Genomic DNA, 27,634 nt, shown 5'->3' with positions numbered 1-27,634 from the left:
CCATTAAGTTTGAGTAGATTTCTAGTTCCAGATAAAAATTGAGATGCTTAGTGGTTTAGTATTATGTTATTTGGATTAGGGACTGACTGCTAGACCTAAAGTCCCTTGAAACGCCTCTGAGCTGAGGTGTTGGGTTAGGAATACAAATAAAGAAGAGTGAATAAAAGACTATATCAAAGGAGAGTAGACGAACGAATTTGTTTGAAGTATAAAAGGCTTTTTTTATTTATTTATTTCCATTATTTTTTTAATATATTTTTAAATGTTAATAGCATCCCTGCAGTGTTTCTACCGGTCAGTGGCACTGTAGTCCTCGCTCTCTTTCACTCTCAAACTATAGTGTGTTCCTCTGGCACTACAAAGGCAACAATAACAACAGCTGCCACTTATCACGCCGAGGACTTCACAGAGGAACATGGCGTAAAGATGACTTCAGGGAAAGCCTCGTCTGTTTGCGCCACCACTGCGAAACTGTTGCACTTGTCTCCGCGTCTGATGCGCTGCCACACTGCTGTATGTTGAGGAGTTGTTTTCTTCCGTCTTTTTTTGCGCGTCAACAATAAGGAGCACACACACACACACTGACTGACTACCGGAGCGACGCGTTCAATGAGCGCGTTTTTCCTCAATGGGATTTTATATTTAGCCGTGTGAGTGTGTGTGTGAGGGAGCGCTGGCTGCGGGAGCCGCGGGAACAAGGGGACACCCCCGATCCCACTGTTTGTCCAGCGTTTTTTCTTCTGATCCTTTTCGCACCACAAACTTGCCGTTCGACATCGCGCCGTGCGTAATCGATCGATGGTGTAGTGAACGCACTGCGTGTGACTGACTGTGTGTGTGTGTGTGTGTTTAAAGGGGGTGCTTTAGTGCAAATTTATCTCCAGCTCCTTGTGGGTAAAGATGATGTTGGTCGGTGGTGTTGGTGGTGGAGCAGCAGCAGCAGCAGCAGCAGCCGTGGACCATAACGGGATTTACTCAATCCACAGCCTGCAGCAGCAGCAGCAGCCCCACATGGAGGCTGATAACCCGGACTCACGCAAACGACCGCTGGAAACTCCTGCTGAGGAGGCCGGCTGTACCAAGCGTACCAACATTGGAGGTAAGAGACACAACAACAACAACAGCCGAACTCATCGTTGTGTTGTTGTGCAGGCATTTGCATGCAGCCCGGCAAAAACACACGAAAAAGTGCCACCAACAAAAAAAGAAAGAAAGAAAGAAACGCTACACAGGAACAGATCTGGGATCCGCATGTGAGGCCACCGCATGCAGCACTTGTGTGACTGTGGCTGTGGCTGATACTTCACACTGCTTCTGATCAGTGAGATCACATTGAGCAGCAGTGAGTCTAACCCCCTCAACTCCAGGTCATCTGTGAACTTGAACCCAGTCACCTGCCTGCTCTAACGTCAGGAGGTCTGCTGACCTCACCTCAGTCAGTGGAGACTGAGGTGATGGTCTCACTCAGTGTGTATCAGTGTGATGGCGTTTCTCTCTCACACTGAGCTTCCCTAATCCTTTCTTGTGCCGAGGTCACACTGGAAAGTGTTAACATCTTGTGCATCAGGAGTGAAGTCAAACATCTTGGCTCCTCTTCACTCCCCCTATCAAGTCTAACATGAAAACTGTGTCTCCCACCTAAAAGTAATAAACCATAGGTTTAAGATACTTAAACAATCGGGGTTGTGTTAGGTCCAGTGTTAAAGGGAGCTGCCCTTTGACCCTCAGCATTTAAGTATTGCTTTGTGAACCTTGACAAGAAACAGCAGGATCTCTCTGTGTGATGAATGCTGTAGATTCGGCATCAGTGATGCGGGGGAGACTGTGTGGAAGAAGGAAATTCCTTCTGCTTGAGGGCTGAGAAATATGCTGATTTTGTGATTAATTAGTTAATTAATTAGCAGTTCCAGGAGCTAAGTCTACATTTGAAGTGCAAATGTTGAGGCAAATTAAGCAGGAGAACCAGCAGCGTTATCGGCAGCCGAGATCTCCCAACAAATGCCAGTTCTTTGTAGTTTGTGGGGTGAGACAAATCTCCAACTGTTTTTCTCAGTCTGTCATGATGTGAGATTAGGAAGCCTTTACTGTTGTCATGCTATTATACAGGTTAAAGCACCATTTTGAAATACTAGAGTGATGGATAAAAATATGTAAAAATGCTTAAGAAGCAGAGGTGGTGCTGCTAGGATTTAATTTTTTTTGGGGGGGGGGTGAAAAACAATTCTTCACAGAATATCAGTGATTAATGAGAACTATGTGGTGGGTGAGGGAACAACAGAAACACTGTGGGGCCATTTTAGCAAATTGACCTGTGTTTCTCGACGTGTAGGAGAAACGGCGGTGGCCAATGGAGGAACATCAGTGTGTACAGACTGCTGTTTTAGTCATCAGTAAGATGATGACTGATTTAATTTGTCAGCTACTTTTTAAGTCTTATTTCAGCTTGTGTGTGTTGTGTGCGGTGCATTGGGACAGCTTAATTCAACAACGTCACATTAATTAGACGTCCACAGAGAGAAGGGCACTTCCTTCACCATATGTTGCTGAAATTTTGTCTTGTCTTTGTGTCCCACACACTCCGTGCCATTCAGTGACAGCACCATTATATCCCGTCTCCAACAGCATGAGAGCATCTTTGCCGCACCTCACTGCACCTCAGAATTGTTATTTCAGCAGGGCACATAAGGGCCCTTGTGCCAGCAGACATTATTTTAGAGCACATTCAGCCTCCATGTGTCGCACATTTAGCCCTTCTGAAACGGGCGTTGAACAGAGAAATCCACACGGCACTCTTGCCTTCTGATATCAGGGTGACATGAAAGGTTGGCTGGTGTGAAATAGCTTCTGGAAAATCATCACTGTACCAAAATGCATAATTCACACGGACAGTTCCCACTTTACAGTGCTATAATTTCTGTTATGTTAAGTGTGACGCCCATCTTCTGTAAGGGTAGTACAGAATCTGGACGAGCACAATTTAGAGCGTGGCAATGAAAATAAATAAGTTGTGGCTGAATCTGAAGAGGCTGATATAGATTTTTTTTTTTTTAGATATACACGTAATATTCATATCAGAAATGAAAGTGGCATGCAGTGTTTAATAGCTTATGTAATATAATATTTGCCAACATCGAGAATGACATTTGTTTGGCCTTGCCTGATGAATTTGTAATGATTTGTAATGCAGATCTAAATTGTGAGACGTAATAGTCCCTTCAGAATCTCTTGTGCTTGCTGAACTGGTTTGAGATGGGTGTTTCCCACATGCACACTTTATTTAAATTGAGCCAAGCTGTGTCTGTCTATACTGTGCACCCTGATGTCCACCACTCAGCGGGATACACGTCTAATCTCAAAGGGCAGATGTTCAAGGCTTATTTGGACCGCAGTCCTCGCATGAAATGCACAATTAGATAATGTGCACACAGCATCAATGTTTCATTAATATCTTGTTAGCCGGTGCTTGTGTGTGTGTGTGTGTGTGTGTTTCAGAATCACTTCCCATCTCATGTGCCCTTTATGCATCACGTGAAACGCTGCAAAACCCACAGCCTGTCTGGCAACAGTGGTAGTCAGCCTTACAATCATTAGCCGTCCCTGTAATCACCAACCCCTTGACTGCGTCTGATATTGATCACGTTATTCCTACGAACTGATCATTAACATGACTGGCAGTTACAACAAAGGGAAGAAAGACCGTGGTCTTTCAGAGCCGAGTCCCTCATTGTGCATTAAGGGCTGTGGACACTGAACGAGGGAAATTACTCCTCTTTTATCAGCGCTGCCCCTCTCGCCTCGGAATGAGCATCTTTTCATTTATTTCTCTTTCTAATTACCCATACTCTGAGCCCATGGTTCTGGCAAGCAAGCGCCTTCTCATAAGGTTGTGTGGCTGAGGGATTAGGTATGATCTCGTACTGTTGCTAATGGAAAGGTTGGCACAGGAATGCGAGCTGTATTTTTCTTCTTCTTTTTTTTTGGTGGGAAGGACACAGGTGCCCTTGCAGAGTGATGTGACGTGAGCGGACTGTGAATTTGCCAGGTGGCAGTGAAAAAGAGGAATGGACAGAAAAGGAGAGATAGATAGACCATGAGAGGGAGTGGAGACTACAGGGAGGCTGTGTTTCTATATACCAGAGCATCTCTCAGTGAATGAGACTGGTAGAATTTTCTGGAAGGCATTTGATGCTGAATAAAATGTGCCACAGTGTTAAGGTTTGATTTGTGGATGAAAGCTGTCGGCAGCCAGGAAATAAAAAGAGGTTCTCTGGAAGGTGCTGTTAAATGAAGTAGGACCCCAACATCCATGTCCGCGCACTGACAGTGACACACATACACGTTGCAGTTTCACACACACACTTAAGATACCGCTCGGTGTAAGATTTATTGGCGTAGTGATTGGCTTCATCACCCCCCCTCCACCATTCTGCGGCACTGCCATTTGCAATGGTTGATGAGCCCCTCCGCCCTCTCAAACATGGCCGTCTAAGGGATTGGGGGTGGGGGAAAGGAGTAAAAGAGGGTGGGTGGCGTAAGGCACGTTGTCTCAGATCACTCCTCCTCCACCTCCTTCATCATCTGCTTATGTTATCCGTACACCTCTTCAGCCACTGTTGAAGGTCATTCTACATGCCTGCCTGTTCACCGCTGAAGCCCGCTCACTCAGCCACTTCACCTTTGTCACTTTCCACAAGAAAACGTGAGTGAATGGACTGCTATACTTTATAGTGCTGCGTCAAAAGAGGCGGAGCGGAGGAGGAAATTCAATTTTTTTGGGACCGGCATCAGGAGGTGGGGACATGACGTGCTAGAGGAAGGAGGCTACCCATTGGCCGTGCGAGGTGTCAGTCCTGCATGCTGCTGCAGACGGACAGGCCACTCGATGAATATGGATGAGAGCAGTGAAAAGGGTGATGCGGCAGGGAAGACCCCCCCCTTCAAACCGATGCAGGCTTGAACAATGCGTGCCGTCTTTCACTGAAAACACTGAGAGTCTGCATTAGCATTTTTTCAGACAATTGAGGCTCTGGCCAGCTGCAGGCATGGCTCGGATGCTGCGGTGAAATCTCTTTTTCTGCACCCGCTGATGAATTAAACCTCGGTGAAAAGGGTTGACTGGCCGCATTCCTCAACACTACCATTGCACCTATGCCTAGGCTAATGTTCAGATCCCCTTTAGAGATTGTGCCCCGGCATTGATGGCGATCTGACAGAGGACTTGAGAAGCAGCAGATCTCAGAATGGGTAAGCCAGAAACTCTTTTTGTCTGACTTGTTGAATTTATTCGTCATGATAGACTATGTGCAGTTTCATACACCGAAAGCTCATTTGTTCCGTCGTTGCTCATTTCTGTTCCTCCGTCCTTGCTGTCGATCGGGGCAGGTTAATCCATTGAATTGCAGAATGCCTATTCGGAAGGGTAGTGAGAAGGAGGGGAGGACGGTCACAAGGCATTTCCTCCTGACCCACCCCCCTTGAGTGACTTAACTAAACACATTTGGCTCAGTGTCTGTGTCTCTCCTCCAAGCCATCCTTCCAGTATTGGAAGCAGGGGTTTGAACTAACACCCCACTGGCTCGGCTTCCCAGTGTGCCCCCTTGCTCCCGTTCCCTGGCGGACTGCAGCAACAGATTGCCATGTTTACTATACCACATGACGCGATTAAAACCTGTTACTGTGATCTCAGACACTAGGACAGAATTAATTATTGAGTAATGACAGCAAACGTGGCTGTGAGGGTGATGGAAGGAGTCTCAGCGGCTTCCTCCCCTGCTGGCTTTACTACGGTTGAAGATGAGCAGAAAGTTACGCAGTCGATTTGGGCTTGTCTGTCAACAACAGGTCTTTGGATGTTTGGATCCTACAGTCAGCATGATTCATGCTAAATTCTTTGCTTGACTGTGACAACAGATATCTTGTGATTGGAGGGGACGGCTCCAAAGCTTTATGGCGACCATGTCAGTCAAGCATGATCTTTCTTTTTTCACCAAGGTCATTTTATTGTTATTCACTGTGAGAAAAGCGGAGAGCCTACTGCAATATAGCAAGAAAATCCAAAGACCAGACAATGGCCAGTGGTGATCACAGCTGCCAGTGTGATGTCCATGGAAAGGTTTATCTCGTATTTCTTTTGTTTAGACGATCACAGAAAAATTGGCACAGCACTGACTAGCTTTCAACTAAAATTTGAGCACAATTTGTGCTTTTTTTGTGGAATTGTCTTCACAGCTACGGCCAATTAATCACAATGAAAAGGAAAAGACACTGACAATCATATCGTTGTCTCAATATTTGTCAGAGCTGTTGGTTGTGGGTGATGTACACGAAAACAAGCCTGTGTCTGAATGGAACATGAGGGGCATATTAATGCATTAAGGAGAAGAGCTAACTTGTAGGCTGTGAAATTCTTCCATGTCACAGTGCCATGTTAATTCACATCTAAATTTAATGAATGCGTTCTAGAGGCAACAGGTTGGTTTGAATAAAGGATGATATCCATTCATTTTCTGCTCAGTCTCAGGTTCTCCCCTCCACCAAAGCTGGTCAGTGCCCCCCACCAATGTCGGTCTGACACCCTTCACAGACCGTACGACGCTCTGAGAGATATGCTGAGATACCCTTCACGAGAAATCTTAAAAAAAAAAAGAAAAATGTGTGAATCTTCACTACGAATCATACTCGAAATCTTGTCATACAGATGTGTACAGGCTCTTTGAGTCTGTGACCACTTCAGCAGCGTCACTCCCGAGGCAGCTGAAGTGGATCAAACATGACGTCATTGCCTCAAAATCAGCATTTCGAGAGTATTTGGTATCAACGCTTCACCGTGTAGTAGAAGTGCACACCTGTTCCAAGTGCTAACCATGACATCATCGACATGATATTTGGAATGCACCGGGGAATCATCATGGATGATGGTCCACATTTATAAATGGATTATATTTGTATGTCTCGCTGGCAGCTTTGCTGATTATATTTAGGTCCTAGCTCAATATGTGGTTGATTGCCTTTTACTAGATTAGAGCGTTCGGTGTGATCGGGGTTTTCCTAGACCAATACTTCACCCACATTGTTGACTGATTTATTCTTAATTAGAAAATACTCGGAAAAGGAACTTTCCCCACAGAAAGGTGAGGCATGTTTGGCTGTACGTTTTCCAGACTGACATGCTGTCAATCATTCTACGGTGCAAGCCACTGTAAGCCTTCCAAAATGGAGATTTAGACCATCTTGGCATTATATCCTATGAACAAATCTGCAGGATTGGTTCCCATATGCTCTTCTCACGTCTGTTATTTACAAAGGATCACTTTGCATCTGTATTAATGAACCACATGGATAATGAGTTAATGTATCTGCGTTTAGTCCTGTGTGTCCTTTGCCTCTCAGGATACATTTCACTTTCACTTTCAGAATGAAGTATCGATTCCACATTCCTTTTATTCGTGCATGTGTGTGTGAACACTGATTAGTAACACTGGACTTGGCTTTGTATTTAGCCAGAGGTTGCTAAAACTCCTTGAAAACAGTTAAAATTAGACCTCTGCAAACTGGAAAGGAGGTCATCATTTACTCTACAAGAAAATCTGGGACAGGACACAGAGCATGTCACCAATTTCTAATAAAATGTGAACGTGCTGAAAACTCAAAAAGGGTAAAATCTCTCTCCTAGACCTATTCCCTTCACCAGAGAAATACAGATGTATGATTGTGTTTTTGTTTTTCCCCTTATAATGAACTGTTATATGTCAAAGTTGTGTTCCCATCGAGTCTTTGCTTGTTTGGGGGTTTTGGGGATTGGGCACCAGTAAGGTTTGACGTGGTTATGTCCAGAGCTACTTTACACTATGGTGACCCTCTCCTACTTTGTGTGTGTTCCCCCAGAGGAGGGCGAGTACTTCCTGAAGGTGCTGATCCCCAGCTATGCAGCCGGCTCTATAATTGGCAAAGGCGGCCAGACCATCGTACAACTGCAGAAAGAGACGGGTGCCACCATTAAGCTGTCCAAATCCAAAGACTTCTACCCAGGTAAGAATGATCACAGTAGCTAAGACTGTAGTGTGTACATTATAAATACAAATAAATGTCCATTACATTCAAACCGTTGTCAAAAGAGTTCACAAAACGCGGATTAAGCCTATCACACGACACTCTGCTTTTCTCTGTAGAATGTTAGACTGTTTCCGTTCATAATAACCTCAACCTCAAATAATAAAATAAAATTACTATTAGTTTCACCCTAGTGCTTTAGAATCAATGTACTGGTATGATAGGAGGAGCTGAAGGAGTAATGATTTGACACTTTCCTTCCTTTTAATTTGGCTTACCATGAATAATTGCATTACATTTTTTAATCTCAAAACAATTGTAAACCCTTTTCATCATAGCCTGGTCCGAAACATTGCTATCTTATGTTTTTTTTGCAAGCTGTACATGGTGCTAGGTTCGGGCAAGGAAAAATAGTTAACCACATTCGTCACAGGAAATTGTTATCATCACCCACGTATTCCATATCTGCGGTTTGCAGAAATGTACAGTGGCATTATTGATCCTTTTTAATTATTCCTTTGTCCTTGAGAGACGAAACATGCGTGTAGATGTTACTGCTGTGAGACGCTGCATTGAAGTCTGCAGGCGTTGTCAGTTTCTGTAAAGCTGCCCAGCTGGTCGCATCTACGAGTGCAGGTTTCCCCTTTGTGGTTCCAGGCATGGACTGATATATGTAAAAAATGGACGCAGTCTTCCAGTTCTCCCGTGGGCACCAATGCGGAAATAAAAATATACTGAATAGCCACCAGGGGGCAACACTGCTAGTTACAAAAAGAAATATACGCAGTTTTTTGGCACCAGCCAGCAATTTTTGGTGATAGAGAGCACTGCTCCTCACTTGATTTGTAACATCAGTCAACAATTTCCTAAGGAGTTAATTGTCTCTTTTTTGGTCTTTGGGTTTGGGATTTGGGTCAACAAAAGTATGGCAAAATCCTGAATTCAGATTCTCATGGGTGATGTCACAGTCGGTTGCCACTTGGTTCTTTTGTTATTGCAAAACAACAACGATGTCACCTTTTCTGGAGACAATTGTGCAGTGCTGTCATTTTATTCCCACCAAGAAAGTGCAAATTTCAGTGACGCAAACGACGTCTAAAAGCGTCCAACAACAGCATTAATCGAGCTGGAGGGCCTGATGCTCGTTCAGCTCGGTGACCCCGTCACATGGAGGTCAAAGGTGAACTATCTTATCCTCCAAACAGAAAGGCCTGAGTTGTCGAGGAGTCTGGGTGTTTGTCCTTCAAGCCTCAGAGGATTCCTCAACTCGGTGAAAAATAACAGGTGCTCGGCGTCTCACAGCTTATTAGGTCCAGATGTTTTCTGCGATAACACACACCAGCAAAACAATCCTTGTGTAGATGTAGTAGCAGTACATTAGAATGTCTACATATTTGTGATATTTATAGCACAAAATATTCAATGGTGCAGTCACTGCAGAGATTTGAAATTATAGCCTTCGCAGTTTGTACCGTCATAATCGCGTTGACTGTTGGACGTACTATAGAATTCTTAATTTATTTAATGTTAAAAATAAAATGATACACTACAGAAAGATGTTTTCTTACCTCTTTACTAAGTAACAGGTGATATATTAGACAGAATGACCTGCAGCAAAGTGTTACTGAGCTCTGGGGGAGAGGAAAAGACAAATGACCAGGCAGATATTTTTCCAATTTTGTATTTCTCTTCTTTCCTCCATGGCTCTTTTAGCCATGATAAAATGCCACTGGCTCAGAGGGGCTCCGCAGATTCTCCAAACACGAGGCCAGCATGTTGGACGGAGTAAATTATGGCTACTTGGCTGGCGTCAGACCAAATGAACGGAGGGATATGTGTCTCTATTTCTCCCTTTAGATTGTAGAAATGTTCATAGGCCACCACCTGCTCGGCCCATCCCCCTACTCATTGTTGTGATGAGTGAGAAGAGGAGTTCAGGGAGAGGGAGCTGGCAAGGATTTGATTGGATGGTTGTTCTGGCCCACACATGTAAAATGAAACAACTGGTACAGTAGACTTCACAATAGATGACACTGCTGCAGTCTCAGAAGTCAGTAGAGGGTTTTAAAAAAATCATTACAAGTATGAATAACGTGGTGAGGTTACAGCCGTACAACGAAAAAATTATTCGTCCAGTACAATATGTAACGCTTATCACCTTCATTCAGTGTTGAATCAGATATCACTTGGGCTGACATAGCATGCAGTTCAAACCCCTTACTCTCATCCTGCGGCAGGCTGAGCACACTCTTAACTACAGCACAATCACACACTAGAGAAATCAAGGGACAACAAGCAATGCAGCCATTTTCTTCTGCGATCCTCTCTTTGACGCTCCGTCTGAGACTCCCCACCCACCTCACGTCTCCCCATCCGTCAGTGTAAGACATGAAGCTGTGATTTCAAAGGTCTTGATGGACACTGTACGAGTGGGCCCTGCTGTGGCAGACAGAGATGGATGAGCAGAGATAGTGAAGGGTGTGGATGATGCATGATTGTATGTGAGTGAGGGGACAGGGGGGCCAGGCCCAGAAATAGCCCGTTTCTATCCCTCTCTGTGGACATGACCCCTCTCCCAGCTGCAATCAAGCTGCTCCAACACAGGCCAAGTTTCCTCTCTCCTCCTCCCCACTCACTTTTTCTCTCAGGGCTGGTTCCTGGTAGTTGGGAGAGTTCAGGCCAGATAAGATTACATCACACTTCTCTTAAACTTTTGTTTGCATGTGTGCCCCTTAACTAATGGGTGATGACTGCATACTTTAGTGCTACTTTAGTACTTTAAAGGCCCCTGGATGCATGGCTGACTGATTTGAGTGTTCATAAATGCACCATGCTATATGTTCACCCACTTGCACTGTGCATGCAGAACATACACACCTCTCCTCACACCCACTTACACACGTCTGCATACTTAAGCAGTTGCGAGGAGAGCTGTGGGAGTCCGCGATCCAAACCTAAACTCCAGAAACAAGACTTCAATCTTGTTGCTTTTTGCAGCTGGCCTCCAGCCAAGTACATGTATTGAGTTACTTTGTAGAGCACGCACATGTGACTGATGTTGTGATGTCACTGTTACTGTTATTCATTATTATATCATTAAAATAACAGTCAAAATAGTGACCTCATGCCTTAAAAACACTATTCCTCAGAGTATGAGAAAAGCAAAATTCTGAAAAACAGCAGAGAATGAATCTACATGTAAAAAGAACACTTTTTTTTTAGTGTTGCGAATCCAGTGTTTGACAGGTCAGTATCACTACTGCCTGTCAATTCTCTGTGACTTTTCCTAGCTTCAACCAGTTCCACTGCAGTTGAAATGTTGTTCTGCCTCAAGGTGTTAACGCGACGTTTGAGAGCAAGAGAGCAAAACAACTATGTAACTACTGAAATGTTTGTTACAATGCAAAATCGGTTCATTTGAGAGGCAGAGGGACTTGTGAGGCACTGACAATGTTTGGATCATCTCGTCAGTGGCACTTGAGAAAGCTCTGGCAAAATAACTGTGATGATGTCATCCGTGTTCGGCTTGTGCTGTGACCGACTGACTGCACATTTTTCAACAGAAATCATGTGTTACAAAACTGGAGTTGTGCATTCTGAAAAATGCTGTCCAGCAGATTTTGAGTGTGAGTCCATGAAGGGAAATAAAAGTAGGAATGTCTTGGCCCACTCCGCTTTAAATGTCAAAAGTCTCCGGGGAGCCCTCTCTTGTTTTTTGAAGTGCAGCATTAAATTACTCTTGAAATGATCAAGAACTCCACCGACTAAATTTATCAGCAGGTACTTCGGCCAATTGTAGAGCCCACAACTCTGGAATTGACAGCAAATATAATATATTAAGTGGTATAATGATTTGATTTATTTATGACCCAGCTCTCCAATTCATCTTCAGAAATCTTAGAGCTTAAAATAAAGAAAAAAATGATGCTTTTCATAGCTTACAGAAAAAAAGTGGACAACAATAATCATATATTGCCCTGTAGGACCATCCTCTTTCTTTGACAGGTGTTATCAGACCTCTGTTGTCATGGATACAGTAATAAACGTGCAGATTATACCACACCTTTATTGCAATGGATGCAGTAAGTACCATGTTTATGGAATGTTACCACTTAGTTGGGTTGAGTTAAACATGTTTTGGATTAAAATAAGTACTTCCTTGCGGTTTGAAGACCTTTGTTGTCATGGTTACACTTACACTAAGCACACAAGGTTGTGCAGCAGTTATGAAATAGTAATGACAACAGCTCTCACATGTCAAAATCCTGTTTTTTGGGGCTCTATCTCTCCACCCAAACGTGGCCTTCCTTCTTCAAAGACCGTCCTCCTTTTATTCCATCATAAATATTAGGATACTAGAAGTAAGTTGTAAAAAGCCGCTGCACAGACAACGTATGGGCTCATCTTAGTCACATGGTTATCTTTTGTGTCCATTCCATAACGCTGTAGTACACTGCCATTTAAATCAAAAGCTGCATGTTCTAAAAGCTTGTTCTTGCTTGGAAAATAATTGCTACAAGCTGTGTTACAGTTTCACATACTGTACTGTTTTGGAATTGACATCTTTTAAAAAAATGTATGACCTCCTCATTTTTGTACAATTATTGTAATTGTAATATGGTTTGTTCACGCGTATGTGGTGGAGGCATCGAATTAAATGCTTCTCAGTCACTTTGAATTGAGTGACACTGAGTGCTGCATTGTGATGGGACAATATACGATATTATCGCTTACTGGGATTAAAAGCACTTACAATAAGTTAATTGTGGTGAATTTCTATCATTGTGTTAATTATGCATGAATCAATATTTCACGTGACTTGGAAATCCTGTCTAGCTCACCAGCATACAGTCCTTGTGATTTACTTTTTAATGTACCGCAATGGAGAGCTGTGTCTTTCCTCATATTCTTTCATTCTGTCATTGTCCCTGATGGTATTAAATTGATTAATACAAAAAAATATGGATTCTATCTCTGACAGAAGGCTGCACTTTTTTTTCAATTATATTGTAAATTACAATTATTTTGGTCAGGATAATCGTGACGTAACATGTTTAAATCATCCCATGCCTTATTGTGGGTTCACTGCTTCACTTTATTCATTCAGAAGTTGAGATTTGTGCAACTTGCCATGTGGCAGCATGTGCGTTGGTCAATCAAATCACACTTTGTAAATATTCCAACACAGGCACCATAGCCAATCAGATCCTGTTTAACATGATAGCTCAAATACTACACAGCCCAAATGGACCTCTCTGACCCCATTACAAAACTTTGTTGCCGAATAGAGGGCACAAAATAACAGCAGACACCACAGAAATCACATCATTATCACTTTAGCAACATTAGAAACTCTTGTTATGTAGTTAACAATGACAAACGCTACTCTGCTAATCTCTGATAACTACCTCCAGCACCAAGCGTCAGGCCTGTCCACTATCAAAGCATTAAAGAGACGCATACATGTAAGTCTTTTGTTACAATTACAGGTCAATTGGCAGTTTGTCAACTGCTGTAGTTAAGCCAGTTTAACTTTTTAATTTTTGAAATCATTGGAAAAGTGGGGGATGAACCTGACTCCACTGCATGTCCACCTACACCTGCAACCAGACACTTACAGTATTGGGTGGTACATAATATTCTACCATATGTCCTGCATTACGGTCCATTTGACTCTGAATTATTCTAGAATTTACAAAATGGATCTCATGCTGTATTAAAGAAGACATGAATGTAGTCACTGAGATCTTGAGAGAATTTCCTTTGGAAATTGTTTACTGATGTTATAAAGTGTCCTTATAGATGTGCATACAAAACAGTGGAATTGCCCTCTGATGGCTATTTAAAAGAATACAGATTTTATACTATTGGAACTTTTCTATTATGCAGTTCTAGCACGACTTGACTGTACTCGTTTCTTTTTGGCTTTTTAAAATCACATTTACCCAGGAAATTAATAAAATCTCAATATTAACAGAGGAGTCTGGGTGTGTTTAGTGACGGCGCCAAGTGTGAGCCGAATCACAACCCTGTTCCACAGTATTTCACTTCAGACGAAGTCTGCGCTCCGGTCATGCAGGAAGTACTGAAGAATTTGGTGAACAAATCTTTGTAATTAACTAATTCTAGTTTGTGTTGCATATAAAACATTGACATGGCAGTGATACCAAACCAGAGTCAAATAGAGTCGTGTAGTGCTAGAACTGTATAATAGAAAAGCGCCATATGTCCATTTTTATATACCGTCTGTGCTTTTTGTAGCTCCTCCGTGTTCACATGATACACTGCGGTCGTCATCATAAACAATTTTGCTCTTTTAAGTCTGCAAAAGTGTTGTTCTAGCCCTAGTTAACGTCTCGCTTTTAGTCGGCTCGTCACAACTCTGTTGATTTGTGTTTCTGTGACACAGTTCATTTCTCATACACACCATCATACACATAACACTCTCTAAGTGCCAGCAAATGAAAAGAGCAAACCAATAATGAATGTAGCCAACTAGAATGTATTGTCTGTGTATTCTCAGCTCGAGGTTGCTTTTTATTCCGCCATGAGCTCCATTGTTGTCCAAAAACAATTACAAAAAATAACACATCAGTGCACCACACTCTTGCATTGGGTGACATATTGCTTCATAACCATTAACATGGGCACTGTAATTCATTTTGAGTCATTACTGCAGTGAGACCACCACCACTGCTGTAAATACTCACCCGGGTACCAAATGTGTATTAAGCCATTGCTAAAAATAGTCCTCTACATATACAGTTATACAGTAGATATTGATCGCTTAAAACCTCAGTGACCACCTGATATGGGTTACTTTAAAAGTTAAACTAATCTACTGTTTGTGAATGTGTTTAGAGATGGGCTGTGTGTTTTCAGTAAAGAGTTTGAGGATTGAGAGACCCAGACAGACGAGGTCCTGCGATGTTATGCTGGTCACAAATGGTTTGTTGGTTTTTGGTCCTCATAAATCACTGACAATAAAGAAAGTCAACATTAACACCCTGAAAACACATGTAATGTTATACATCACTGGTCACTGTCTTTGGAAATAAATCAGGAGAGTCAGATTCAGCTGGATGCTACTGTGTTTCTCGATACTCGCTCGTAATTAAAATTTGGTGAGTCATGTACAGGACATCCTGAACTCAGAATCTTTTAAAAAACTTGCAGTTAACAGGTTGTGAATGGTTTCAATCTCGTAAACCTAGTCAAGAACCTCCTTTTCCTTTTCTGATGGGTACTCGGATGCAATCGACACTGGCGACCAAAAATGAGGCTATTTAAAGGCTAAATGCATATTGTGTCGGGTTTTTTTTTTGGCCTACTTGAATCAGGCACATGAAACAGTCCAGTGTTACACCGAATGACTTTTTAAACATGGATATTGAAATCCTCCGGTCAGGATAAGAAACTGTTTGCCACAATATGAATAATTTAGTAGCTGTTTATGTTTTGGTAAAACTTTCCATATCCATATGGCAACACTGTGAAATGATGAATAATCTCGGCAGTGGGGATTTCATCTCAAGCATTCCAGCTTGATTTGTAGTGTGAATAATTATTTCATAAATCTGCCGATGTGATGACATTCATACTTAATGTGTAGAGCGCACACGGTCGGTATAAATGAGACCTAAAGCCGAGCCAGGTTCAGTTTGCAGGAAAGCAACTGCAGTTTACTGTAAATTTCTGTCTTCGACATCAAGAGAACAGATCTTGGAGTCATTGGTCTCATGGGGGAAGCAGAAGGCTGAGGTGTGTGCTCTCTGGGGCGCTGACACATTTCTGTCCTCCACCTGCCAATGAGAGGATGAGCTATCTCCTATACTGCAACTTCGAGCACAGAGCGTTTATTATACAATTCATCATGCTCAAAGAGACACCGAAGGCAAGAGCTGATGCAAGCAGTTTAGGAAGTGAATAGAGTGGAGAATAGAACTCTAAAATTCAGATTACTTCTTTGTCCCCTTGTTTTTTTTTAATGAGTGACATAAGTTAGTGTATAGTTAATCGATTAGCGATTACGACCTGGGAGCTGTGTACACTCACTGTATCACTCAGCTGTGTAACTACACAGGTAATTAACTTGAGGAATGTAAAGAGATTTTCCCACCCGGAAAAAATAAATGCAAAGACTACTCTGAAAATACATATTATAACTGTATAAGATGGCAAAGTTTTGTTACATCTGGAAAAAGCTTGTTGGAGGTAAATTCCAATAAGTCAGACTAATGTGATATCACTGTGAGAAAGTTCCAGCTTTTGTGCAGTTAGATTTTCCCCACATGTTTCTCCTCAGATCATCACATTTTATTGTTTTGGTCTGTTGTTTGTATCCATGGGTGTATACACAAGAATATGTCATTTACAATTTCCTTCAGGACACTTCATACTGTGCGAATGGAACCTCTGGAGAATAAGAGTGAATAGCCTGATTCTTTTTCGGGATTTAACTTTTCTTTTTGAAAATATCCAGTTCCCTAATGGAGCACGAATGTCATTATTTTAGAAATAAATCTTTGAGGAATGCATGTTCTGACAGTCAGTTTCAGGTGAAAGGCTTGTGGCCGCGGGCTTCCCTGTATGACTTTTTCATAGTTTGTTTGTCCTCCAGTAGGAATAATATTAACAGGGGTTGCACTAGTATTTTGAACTGTTTTATTTAAAGTGCAATATGCAACACTCTACGGCTGCTTTCAAGAGCAAATTATGACATTTTCTTCTATTGACCTATTGATTATTCAGATCCATTATGAGACGTGTTTTTAGCATGAAGCCAGTGCAGTTTGACTTTGAATTCATTTCAGCATTTCCTGAATTTTGCTGATTTATTAGGAGAAGAGGTCTCAGCAATGCTGCAGATTATGTCCAAACATTGTGTTATTATGTATACCGATCTATGTCATCTGTACAGTAATTAAACATAAAATGGCAAAAGAACTGTCAAATGTTAAAGGCAGCAAGGCAGAAAGGTTGACACAGAAGAGAGAGTGTTTTAAAAATCTTGTGAGGAAGTATAAAAGACTCGCTATTGCATCACCTGTTTCCACGACATGGCCCTTTTTCCATGGTAACGGAATGCTTGTTGGGTTGTCAATGCCCAGAGCAGGACTGAGATTGTGTTTTGTGTGTTAGAGCTGCTGCTGGGCAGGGACAGGCTCAGCATTACAGCACTGAAAGAGTTACATCATTGGGGAGGAATGAGCTCCCGCTCTGCCACCCCCTCCGCCCCACCCACCCCCATGGCTCAGTAACCAAGCATGGTTCCTTTTTTCAGCTGTTTCTCCAGCGATTGTGTAAATGGAAGAAACGAGAAATCACTTAGTAATTGCTCTTCTTTTATAAAAATGTCAAGGGACATATTTCATTGCCAAGACATTTTAATATAAGTAGATTCTGGTCCAACCCGAGCAAATCCCACAAATCTGCTCTTAAAGTACATTCTCGGAGATCACAGTAGTAACCACCCACTTGTGTTGTCCTTTTCTTCCTCTGTCGCCACAGGAACTACAGAACGCGTCTGTCTGATACAGGGTACAGTCGAAGCCCTCAATGGTGTTCACAACTTTATTGCGGAGAAAGTCCGCGAGATGCCCCAGAGTGCCCAGAAACCTGAGCCAGTCAGCATACTGCAGCCGCAGACCACAGTCAACCCCGACCGTGTCAAACAGGTGAGATACAGTACACTCAGTTTGTCTGAGGGTGTGTGGTCTCATGATGGAAGGAACAGTTCACTTCCAGGACACCTTGTCTATTAGTTGTTCTCTGGGCCATGACCCACAGTCTGGAAGGGTCAGGAAAATGTGAGGGTATGTGGTTATTTTTACCTACAGTCTTTCATACCTAGACAGAGCCATGTGGCAGCTGCAGCCTAAACCCCTGGGATTAACAAACCGCTGAGTAAAGTGGGGGCTGGTGTAGTATTCTGACTCAGTGTAAGGTTTCCCTCTCCCTGTCGGCCATTTATTCTTTTAAATCTGTCTCATATTTCCTTTTATTGCTACTTCAATCTTTCTATTTCTCTACAGGCCAAATTGATTGTGCCCAATAGCACAGCCGGGCTGATCATTGGCAAAGGTGGTGCCACAGTGAAAGCAGTCATGGAGCAGTCAGGGGCTTGGGTGCAGCTCTCGCAGAAGCCAGAGGGCATCAACCTGCAGGAGCGAGTGGTAACCATCAGTGGGGAGCCCGAACAAAACCGCAAGGCTGTGGAGATCATAGTGCAGAAGATCCAGGAAGACCCTCAAAGCAGCAGCTGTCTCAACATCAGCTATTCTAACGTCTCCGGCCCAGTGGCCAACTCCAACCCCACCGGCTCACCCTATGCCAACACGGCCGAGGTCCTACCCAACGCTGCCGCAGCGGCTGCCACTGCCTCCAGCCTTCTGGGCCAGGCCGGCTTGACAGGAATGGGCGCTTTCCCTGCTGCCATGTCCAGCTTCTCTGGCAATGATCTGTTGGCCATCACCTCAGCCCTCAATACACTGGCCAGCTATGGTTACAACACTAACACCCTTGGCCTCGGCCTCAACCCTGCAGCTGCTTCTGGGGTCCTTGCTGCAGTAGCAGCTAGTGCTAACCCAGCTGCTGCTGCTGCAGCCAACCTGCTGGCCTCCTATGCTAGTGATGCTTCCGGCAGTGCTGGCCACCCTGCCACGGGCCTCGGTGGGTTCTCCCTGGGTTCTCTAGCAGCTGCTACAGGGGCTTCCAATGGTTACCTAAATGCTTCGTCCCCGCTGATGGCCTCCTCCCTATTGGCAACAGAGAAGCTGGCTGATGGGGCCAAGGACGTGGTTGAGATTGCTGTTCCCGAGAATCTGGTGGGCGCCATTTTAGGGAAAGGAGGGAAAACGCTGGTAGAATACCAGGAGCTAACGGGAGCCCGAATCCAAATCTCCAAAAAGGGAGAGTTCATTCCTGGTACTCGGAACCGTAAAGTTACCATAACAGGGTCGCCAGCCGCTACACAAGCAGCGCAGTATCTGATCAGCCAGAGGATCACTTACGAGCAGGGTGTGCGCGCTAACAACCCACAAAAGGTGGGCTAAAAGGAAAAAGAAGAGGAAAGAAGGAAAGGATGAAGACAGAGATAGAAAGGAATTGAGAGGGCCACGATGAATAGAAAAAAAAGAAATGTCCAAATATCTGTTCAATATTTCAGTATCAAATGAGAGAATCACAAAGGAGGAGGTGGGGGAGACAACCAAGAGTGTGTGTGATATGTGAATGTGTTTTCAGGACTGACGTCCTGATGTTTTTTAAAAGTTTGTGTCAAGTCCTTTTGACGATGGCGATCAGAGTAAGCTGAACTGGTCCACTGCCAAGCTGCAGATTCAAGGGTGAGGCCGCAGAGTTTCACCCTCCTCCAAAACCTCATAGCTGTTTTGTTTTGTTTTTTTGTTCCTTTTTTGTTTGGTTTATTGGTTTTCATTTCAATTGCGAACTTCAGCTCCCGGTGAGTTGAGTATGTCAGATGAATTTCCAGTAAGCTAACAGAGCTGTTCTACAAACCTCACTCTTTGTATACAATGCAGAAAGGCATTGTTAACAGGGCACAGGTTTTATGACAAGCACTTGAGGTCATCTCAATCTATGGGGAACTAATCTGAGTATAACCATGTCTACTTTCACTTGCATTTAATTCTGGCTCATATCATAATTAAAGTTTCTAAATTTGGGTATTTTATATTTTCATCCTTTATTTATTGATATGATTCATTCAAACACAAATAGATAATTTAAACCTGTGAATGCAGGTTGATCTGAATGTAAAAACATTATTAGCCTGTTGCTATTTTTTATTTACAGGGATCAAACATTGTGTTGCATTGAAAGAAATGTATAACGCAAACCCAGTCTGAACTTCACTGTTGCTGTCTGCAAAGAAGAGTTCAGGGGTTAAATAATCAATGTGAGAGGATAGAGGAGACACACAGGAATGTATAAATATATTTACATGAAAACACATAGATGACGCTCCCACAAATGCACAAACACTAAAACATATTTGCATATCCAGCCACAGCTACAAACACACAGAAGTACATTTGTTGTTCTACCCTTTCTTGGTGCTATAGGATAAGGTTTTTATCTTCTTTGCCATGAAATGAGAATCTCTCTGGCGTCGACCTTTCTCTTTAGAAGAAAAAGGTGATCATCCAGCCATTAGTAGCCCATTGGATCTGACCCAGCCTTTCACCTAATGAAATAGGACTGATTTCAGCACTTCATGATAGAAAATAATCCAGTCTCAGTACTTCTAGTACACTTTCACTCCTAATGCAAGCTTTCTTTTCCCCAAAAATTGGCCATACTCTAGATTTAACCTGACACTATTTTTGCATCAGTCACACATTTCCAATTCCAGAAAAAGTACTCCAACCAGTTCAGATCACAAAGCACCATGAAAGCATTTTATTATGAAAAGCTGTATGAACCAATATCTGTGAACAAATAAACTATTGCCTTTACATTAAGGGTACCAAATAGTCAAGAGACATGAACTAATGAAAGGGAAGTAGATTGACACTTGAAAAGAAGGTTCGGACTCACTTTTCCAGCGCGCCATCCTTCCCAATTTGCATCAACGCTCACTAACTTGAAGTGGAGCACATTATGAAAAAAAAAAAAAAAAAGCATCATTGTCTGTTATGGGCAAGTTGCCTAATGCAGGGAGGTTAATTTTCTTGAGCATTTACAAGCACGCAAAGACTACCTTGGCTTCCTTCTGTGCTGCTATCCATAGTGTTCACCCTGAGTACACTGGGTCTCTGAAGACTGCACTGTGAGACATTAAAGAACACAACGTAAAGCATGTCTGTCCCTGTTTGGGATGTGAGTATATTTCAATGTGCACATCTGTGTCACATACACAACAAAACCTACCAATACTGACACACAAGAGCATTTGTACTTCAGCGTCTTGTGATGTTTCTGTTTACCAGTACCAACGTACTGTAAGTAAATGACCAGACATTTTCTAATCAGCGAGCCACAAATTATTCCCCCTCCACATATCCCTGCACTGTTATCCTCCAGCCCTATTACGTCGACCGTCTACAGACATCTTTCAATTGTCCCCATCAACCCAAGCTCTATGATCAGCTTCCTAAATACACGGCTGTGAGGGTTGGTGCTGAGTAGTGTCCAAGAAAAATCAGAGCCACTCCTGATTTTTGGAAAAACGAATGACTAGCCTTGTCTCTTTTCATTACCATTATTCATGTTTGAAAGTAAATGGATTTGTGACTCTTTGTGTCTGAGCATTACACGTGGCAATTGCAATAGTGAGCCTTTTCTTCCTAACTGAAATCTTTCCTCTCACTACGTGTTTGGAAGGCTTCACAGTCATCATTAACTACAATGTGGCCACTAGTGAAATCATAGCGTAAGATAACTTTTTACTGCCCAAGATTTTAGCATATAATAAGATACAAGCACAAAACAAGGGGGTGTTTTATCAATGCAACTGGACTGCTTGCCTGATCAATACTGATCAATACGTTGTGCCAAATACGATTTCTCTGTGCCCCCTCATTAGCTTTTCTCTTTCTCTCAACATTTTATTCCCATCCATGTCGCCGTTTTCTCGTCATTATTCTGAATCGTCCTCCTGTGTCCTGATCCTCGTCTGTGCTTCTTCCTACACTGTGCTCTCCCCCTCTTTCTCCTTCCTCCTGTCTCGTCTTCTCATGGGCAGTGTGTCGTGCGTGCTGCTGGTGGGAGTTATGCACTACAGGTCATAAGGGTATGAAAACATTTCCCCAGGCTGCAAGAGTTCACAAGGCTAAAATGCACAGAAAACACCTGCCTCCAAAACTGTGACACCCACTAAAACCAACCAGCAACATTTAGTTCAAAGTATCAAATTCCCTCTTTAAGAAGAACACGTAGGATTTAGAAAAGTTTAGACTGTGAACTATGGCCTTTTAAAGGAAGATGTGTTTTTTTTTCCAGCAGAAGGCAAAATCTTGGTTGAATAAATACTCATATTTTGGCTGAATAAACTGAGCTCATGTTTCAGCCTCTAAACAAAGTGTAGGAAGGACAGAATGCGTATGATACTGAGTGGAAAGTGGGAACCTGTTTGTGACCTCAAGCCGAAACAATGACATCCTTTATGCATATCCTCTTATCTGAAAATGACTAGAATCCATTTCTGTGGAAAACAATATGTCATGTCATATGATCTATATGTACTTTATTGTAGCTACTCTAGTTTGTAGTCCAAATGCAGTCCAGCGTTGTCGATACAATGTGAACTATGTTATATTTGTGTGGATGATGAGAGTGCCAACTAAGCCTGACTAAGATTAGCTTCGCGATTTGTTTGTGCATTATGATGACTCATCATCAGCTGGTGGTGTCCATATTTCTGTCATTGATGATTTAGTTTGACAGTAAGAAAATGTAAAGATATTGGAAGCAATATAGTAGCATGTTGTCCTGTTTTGTGTTTTATGTCTGTTGTATGAACCTTTGAAATTACTAAGATTTTGAATGAATAGGTTTACATGTACTTTTTGTAAGTTATGAAAATGCTGCTATTTGATAAGTAAACTATACAAAATATTTTAGTTGAAAAGATGTCTGGTCTGTTGATTAGAAATATGCTCTAAAAGGCTGGAGCATAATACGAGGTGTATAGTGTACTATACATTATTGGTAAGATAGTAAAAGTAATAATAGACTCCATAGTACATCCTGTGCCAAACTAGACCTCTGCAGCTTCTAAAATTGTAGATGTGCGATCAAATGTTAGATATCAATAACTTGTTTAGAAGTGCTGATCAAGTGCCAATCAAACACTGTCTTTTAATTTAAGAAAAGATAATCAAATACATTACTTAAGAAAACAAAGGACAAATAACTTTTTTGTGCATCGTTTAATCCCATAGGTACATAGAATAAGAGTAAAAGATTGTGATTTTTATGGATCCATGTTGTTTTACACATGCATACATGCATCCCTTGTGTGTTTGTTTGACCTGTGGCTTAAGTACTGCTGTTTTCTCACAAATGTCTCTATAGGCCAGCATGGACTAAAGCATAACATGTTATAAGCATTCATAACATAGCCATTAACAATCAAAAATGTGTTTGTGGAGTTAGGTGTTATCTTTTTGCACGTCTTCTATTGCATGGTATCAAAGTAAATTATGGAGGAAAAAAAAATTACAAAAATTTTGCGAGGTGTCTCTCGCAACATTCAGAAACATAACACTGCATGCAGTCAACTGTAAAAGCACTTAAGTTTTATTCGCCTCATGTGTTTTGTTGTTTTGTTTTGTTGTTGTTTTCTAAAAAAAAAAGAAGAAGAAGAAAAAGTTGTTTTATTTCTGTTGTGAGTTGGGAGGGAGCTCATTATTGTCATGTTGGCCCGAAAAAAACAAAAAGAAAAAAAAGACCGACACAGACACAGACACAGACACACACACACACACACACCGACGTCTCCAAACAAGTTTTCATCAGTTTCATCCTCTCTACACATTATCAGATAAGATATGTTCATTTTAGAGTGGGGAGTATTAAAAATGTGAAACAAGCAAACGTGAAAATGTTATTCAGTGTATTGGCTCCTTGTGTTTTTCTTGTTTTTCTTTTATCAGGCATGCATTTGTTTTACAGACAGGTTGAACCTCATATAACCTGTCCCATGACGACGATGTTAAGAGTTTTTTTTGTTTGTTTGTTTTTTTTTCACAGCTTGAAAGCCCAGATCTAATCTATGAATGTACCCATATGTTTTTTCTTTTTTTTTTTCTTTTCTGTCAAATGTTATTATTAGTCTTCAATGTCAATTCAGGGCAGGATTGTCGAGAAACATGTAGAGTTAATATCTATGTCAATAACAGATTTCAGCTACAGTATAGTCAGGTAGGCCTCGCATGGCCATAGTCACAAAACCAGTTATGTTTTAACACAACTTCCGATTCGCTGTCAACATTATCTTGTTTGTTTGGTGTTGCATAAATGCACTTTACTGATAAGTGGTCATATTGGCTGTGAAATGAAGCAAAACATGTTGTCTTTTAACGGTTGTTTTCCTATGTTACTTTGAAATCATTTTATTTATTCCCTGATCCTATTGGGTCTCATGAATGATGGAAAGGGCTGGAGTCTCAGACAAAATAGAAAAGTTGCACCTGAACCCACTCGAAGGTTCTCCTTCACATTCCCTTCAGCAGAGGTTTGTGTCAATTACTGAATGCTGTATTCTGAGATAACGGGTGAAACCATGAGGGATGTGTACGACTTTTGTCACTTTTTGCGATGTCTTTTGCTTTTGAGTTATGACTATTTGAAAAATTCTCTTCATTTCTCCAGCACACTGGGATTGAAGCACTGGGGTGGAGATATTGAGGGATGCAAACTCTCGGGCTCTGGCTGATATTAACTGTCAGATCTGAGAAACGTAATTGGCACCAGCAAAATGAAGATCGCCTCTGCTACCACAATAAAAAAAAAAAAGAAATCACAGAGGGAAACCTACTAGACTTTGAAAGTCCTAGTAACATGAATTATATCTCTGTCTCTTCGTGTTTCAACCCCCTGTTGTTGCATTTACTGCTTCACATATGAATGCCAAACGAACTTCATCATTCCAAGACTTGTCAAGTAATTTTTTTTTCTCCACTTTTTCACTCCAAATGTATTCTGGACGCTCATCCAACCCTTTACACTTCTACACCCCCCCATGGAACCCTTTCATAGGAAGGCGACAACTGGTTTTATTCACTACAAACTGGCTACGGCTGCTCACTCCTCTCTTAAAACCTCATCTACCTGAGTGTCACTCTCTCAGACTACACAATGTCACAGTTTGTCTTTCGTCACAATGAGCACCTGCTACTGTGTCCCCCTCTTGGAATGGACTGAGGTATTTCTGAGCCCGTTCGTCTGAGAACATGCAGGACATGAGGCCATTTTTTTCTTTGACCCTCTGAACCTCCCATGAACATAGTTGACCTTCTCCATCTCTGAGAACTGTCTGAGTACTTTCTGTTGGATTTTACACCATTTTTACCGTCAAAAGTGTTTGTTTTTCCTGGTTCTCCGGACTATTCTGCAGGGCTGAATGCTTGCTTAAGTGTAAATTGAAGAAAGCATGCCAGTACCTTGCAGACATTGTCATGTCATTGTCAGTTTTTCTTGGAGATCAGTTTGTACTTCTTTTAACCTCTGTTCTTTCCATATCAGAAAAAATGGACTGACAGCATAAGATCGTATATTCCAAACTAATCAAATTGATGTTTTGTTGATTGGGTACATCTCTCTTGGATACTATAATGAGTGGTTTGTTTGTTACAAGGAGAATCCATGATAGTCCAGCATTAAAGGCAAACAAGGGCTTTCAAGGACAGCATTTATATGTCTTTTAAAATTAAAATGTACTCTGAACATGTTTGAAAAATGAGAGGAAAATGCCTTCTTGTGCCATTTTAGGAAAAGTGCAAAAGCTTTTTAATGGCAAATATTTGTCAGCGAGAGTGCCAAATAATTCCATACTGAGCCAAAAGGCTGCCAGCCTACATAACTAAATGTTAGATCACAGGAATGGTTACGTCCTGTCGCCACTCCTCTTGAAAAACATCACCCTAATTGTGCGACGTTTGAGCTCGTGTACCATTATTGTTATGCTGCCAGTCTGTTTTCTGCTTTTGTCAGAGGAACATCTCAGAAGCAGTATATTTTCTAAATGACACACTGTTGATTAAAAAAAAACAAAAAAAACAGCAGCTACTATGGTGAGGGAATGAGAGGATTTTAAACGTGTCATTGTTTTTTATTATTAGGTTTATTTGAACATTATTCATTAATAGATTTAACGGTAATGACTATTTAATGTAACTGTAGTACTGTGTTTGTAAAAGAAATTCAGTGAGTTGTGTTTTATGACTCGTGGACTACCAGTGAAGTCAGCATTTCAGTGTTAATAATTGAATTGTTTTTTAAAGATTATTTTTGCGACGGCAACAAAGAGTCATTATAAATGTTCATTTTAACATCACTTGTCTTCCTTTCCTTTTATTCTCCACCTCACTCATCACATAACTTATCTATAAGTGTATATCATATCAAGTGTCTTGTGGCAGAAATGAGGAGATTAAAGTGATAATTTAACCATTACCTGGTTATGATTATGGTATGTTTAGTTAGGGATAGGAAAAGATCATCGGTTTTCCTTATAGTTTAAAAACAAAGTATTATTTAACAAGAATGTAGTGTGTCGCAAGGCAAAAACACACCTGGTTTCATTGAATTCCTTCTCATCCATATTAGAATTAGCATCTAATACTTTAGAAATGTGTCACTTTGTTATGACACATAATAAAGACATTTTTATGTTCAAAATTACGAGTAAAAGCTAGACAATTTATATAACTGCAACTATAGGCCGTATATATATATGAAAAAAATGATTTAGTTTGATTTGCTCCTTAAAGGTCAACCAGTAAGTAAGAATATATTGATGAGACACCAGACTGTGACTGCTGGTTGCAAAAATAACTCAATTTGAATAGATGTCTATGGGAATATGAGTCTACTTTTCATTTGATTTACAACGTTGAAAAAAAAATTGTCTCAACTTCTATTATCAGCTCTTCTTCAATAGAATCTATGCTGTAAATTTAGTGGAAAATAGAGAATAAAGCATGACACATATGAATGGTGATTGACAGCTGGTGTCGTCCAATAGGAACCTGGTTGTGAGTGACATTAATCAACCCAATCTGTTTACTTTGAGGTTCGGATTCTTATGGGCGGTGTCACAATTTTTTTTTTTTGCCATTTGCAACCAACAAGTTAATATAAAAATCAGTTATGTGGTGAAAAGCAGCATTAAATTCACTCAGGCTTTTATTTGGTTACAGTGGAAAGCTGGGTGTTAAACAACGCAGCCTACATTTAATTCCCCCATGATGTTGTTCAGCTTCAAATCCTTTTGTGTAGTGGCTTCAAAACAACAGTAACTTTGGCCAGAGTCCATCTGCACACAAACATTTAGTTTCAGTTAGTAAAGCATCTGAGGGCCGGTGGCTTCAAATGTTTCTCTGTGATCGCAGTCTGAACGCAGACAGTTCACAGCAAAGCAAATGGAAAGATGATGGGGTTTGATGGGCTGAAAGCACACACACCCACACAGGTGTTTTCCATTAAATAGGCTGATTAAAGGCCTGGGACTCCACTAATGACTGGGTACGACACGAGGACATCCTCAGACAAGGTACAGTGGAAACACCTGTTTAAACACCTGTTTAAGGTTAAGTTAAAACTTAAGAGGATTTATTTGTGATGTTAAGGTAAAGGAAATGAAGAATGCATTAAGTCCTCACAATATGCTAAGCGCACACACAGTGACCCCTTCTATATGAATGTTTGCATGCAAGTTTTCAAATGATCTGAAATTGATGTCACTTTCAGACAAGGCTATGAGAGCTAGCATGCAAACATACTCTACACCGAAGGTCTCAAACCTGAGGCCTGTGGGCCACATGTGTCCCTCCAAGCGAGTTCACGTAGCCTTCAACGTAGTATTGAGTTATAATAAGGTATTATGTATGTAAATTCGATC

At 41.6% G+C, this 27,634-nt stretch overlaps 1 protein-coding gene across 2 annotated transcripts; it reads left to right on the top strand.

The window, feature by feature from the left end:
• The first annotated feature begins 498 nt into the window (after positions 1 to 498).
• On the top strand, positions 499 to 26,068 carry nova1 (NOVA alternative splicing regulator 1). Of its 2 annotated transcripts, XM_044042453.1 has the most exons (5): positions 499 to 513; positions 856 to 1,099; positions 7,885 to 8,028; positions 17,560 to 17,726; positions 18,084 to 26,068. In XM_044042453.1, the coding sequence occupies exons 2-5, from the start codon at positions 901 to 903 to the stop codon at positions 19,101 to 19,103; spliced, it is 1,530 nt and encodes a 509-aa protein (XP_043898388.1). In that variant the 5' UTR covers positions 499 to 513; positions 856 to 900; the 3' UTR covers positions 19,104 to 26,068. The 2 variants fall into 2 exon arrangements, with proteins under 2 accessions (XP_043898388.1, XP_043898390.1); XM_044042455.1 differs by lacking the exons at positions 499 to 513; positions 856 to 1,099 and adding an exon at positions 4,585 to 5,244.
• Positions 26,069 to 27,634: the final 1,566 nt, after the last annotated feature.

The sequence above is a fragment of the Solea senegalensis genome, linkage group LG13 (genome assembly GCF_019176455.1).
Source record: "Solea senegalensis isolate Sse05_10M linkage group LG13, IFAPA_SoseM_1, whole genome shotgun sequence".
Taxonomy (NCBI): domain Eukaryota; kingdom Metazoa; phylum Chordata; class Actinopteri; order Pleuronectiformes; family Soleidae; genus Solea; species Solea senegalensis.
Note: the sequence above shows the minus strand (reverse complement) of the source record. Positions and strands in the feature narration are given on the sequence as shown.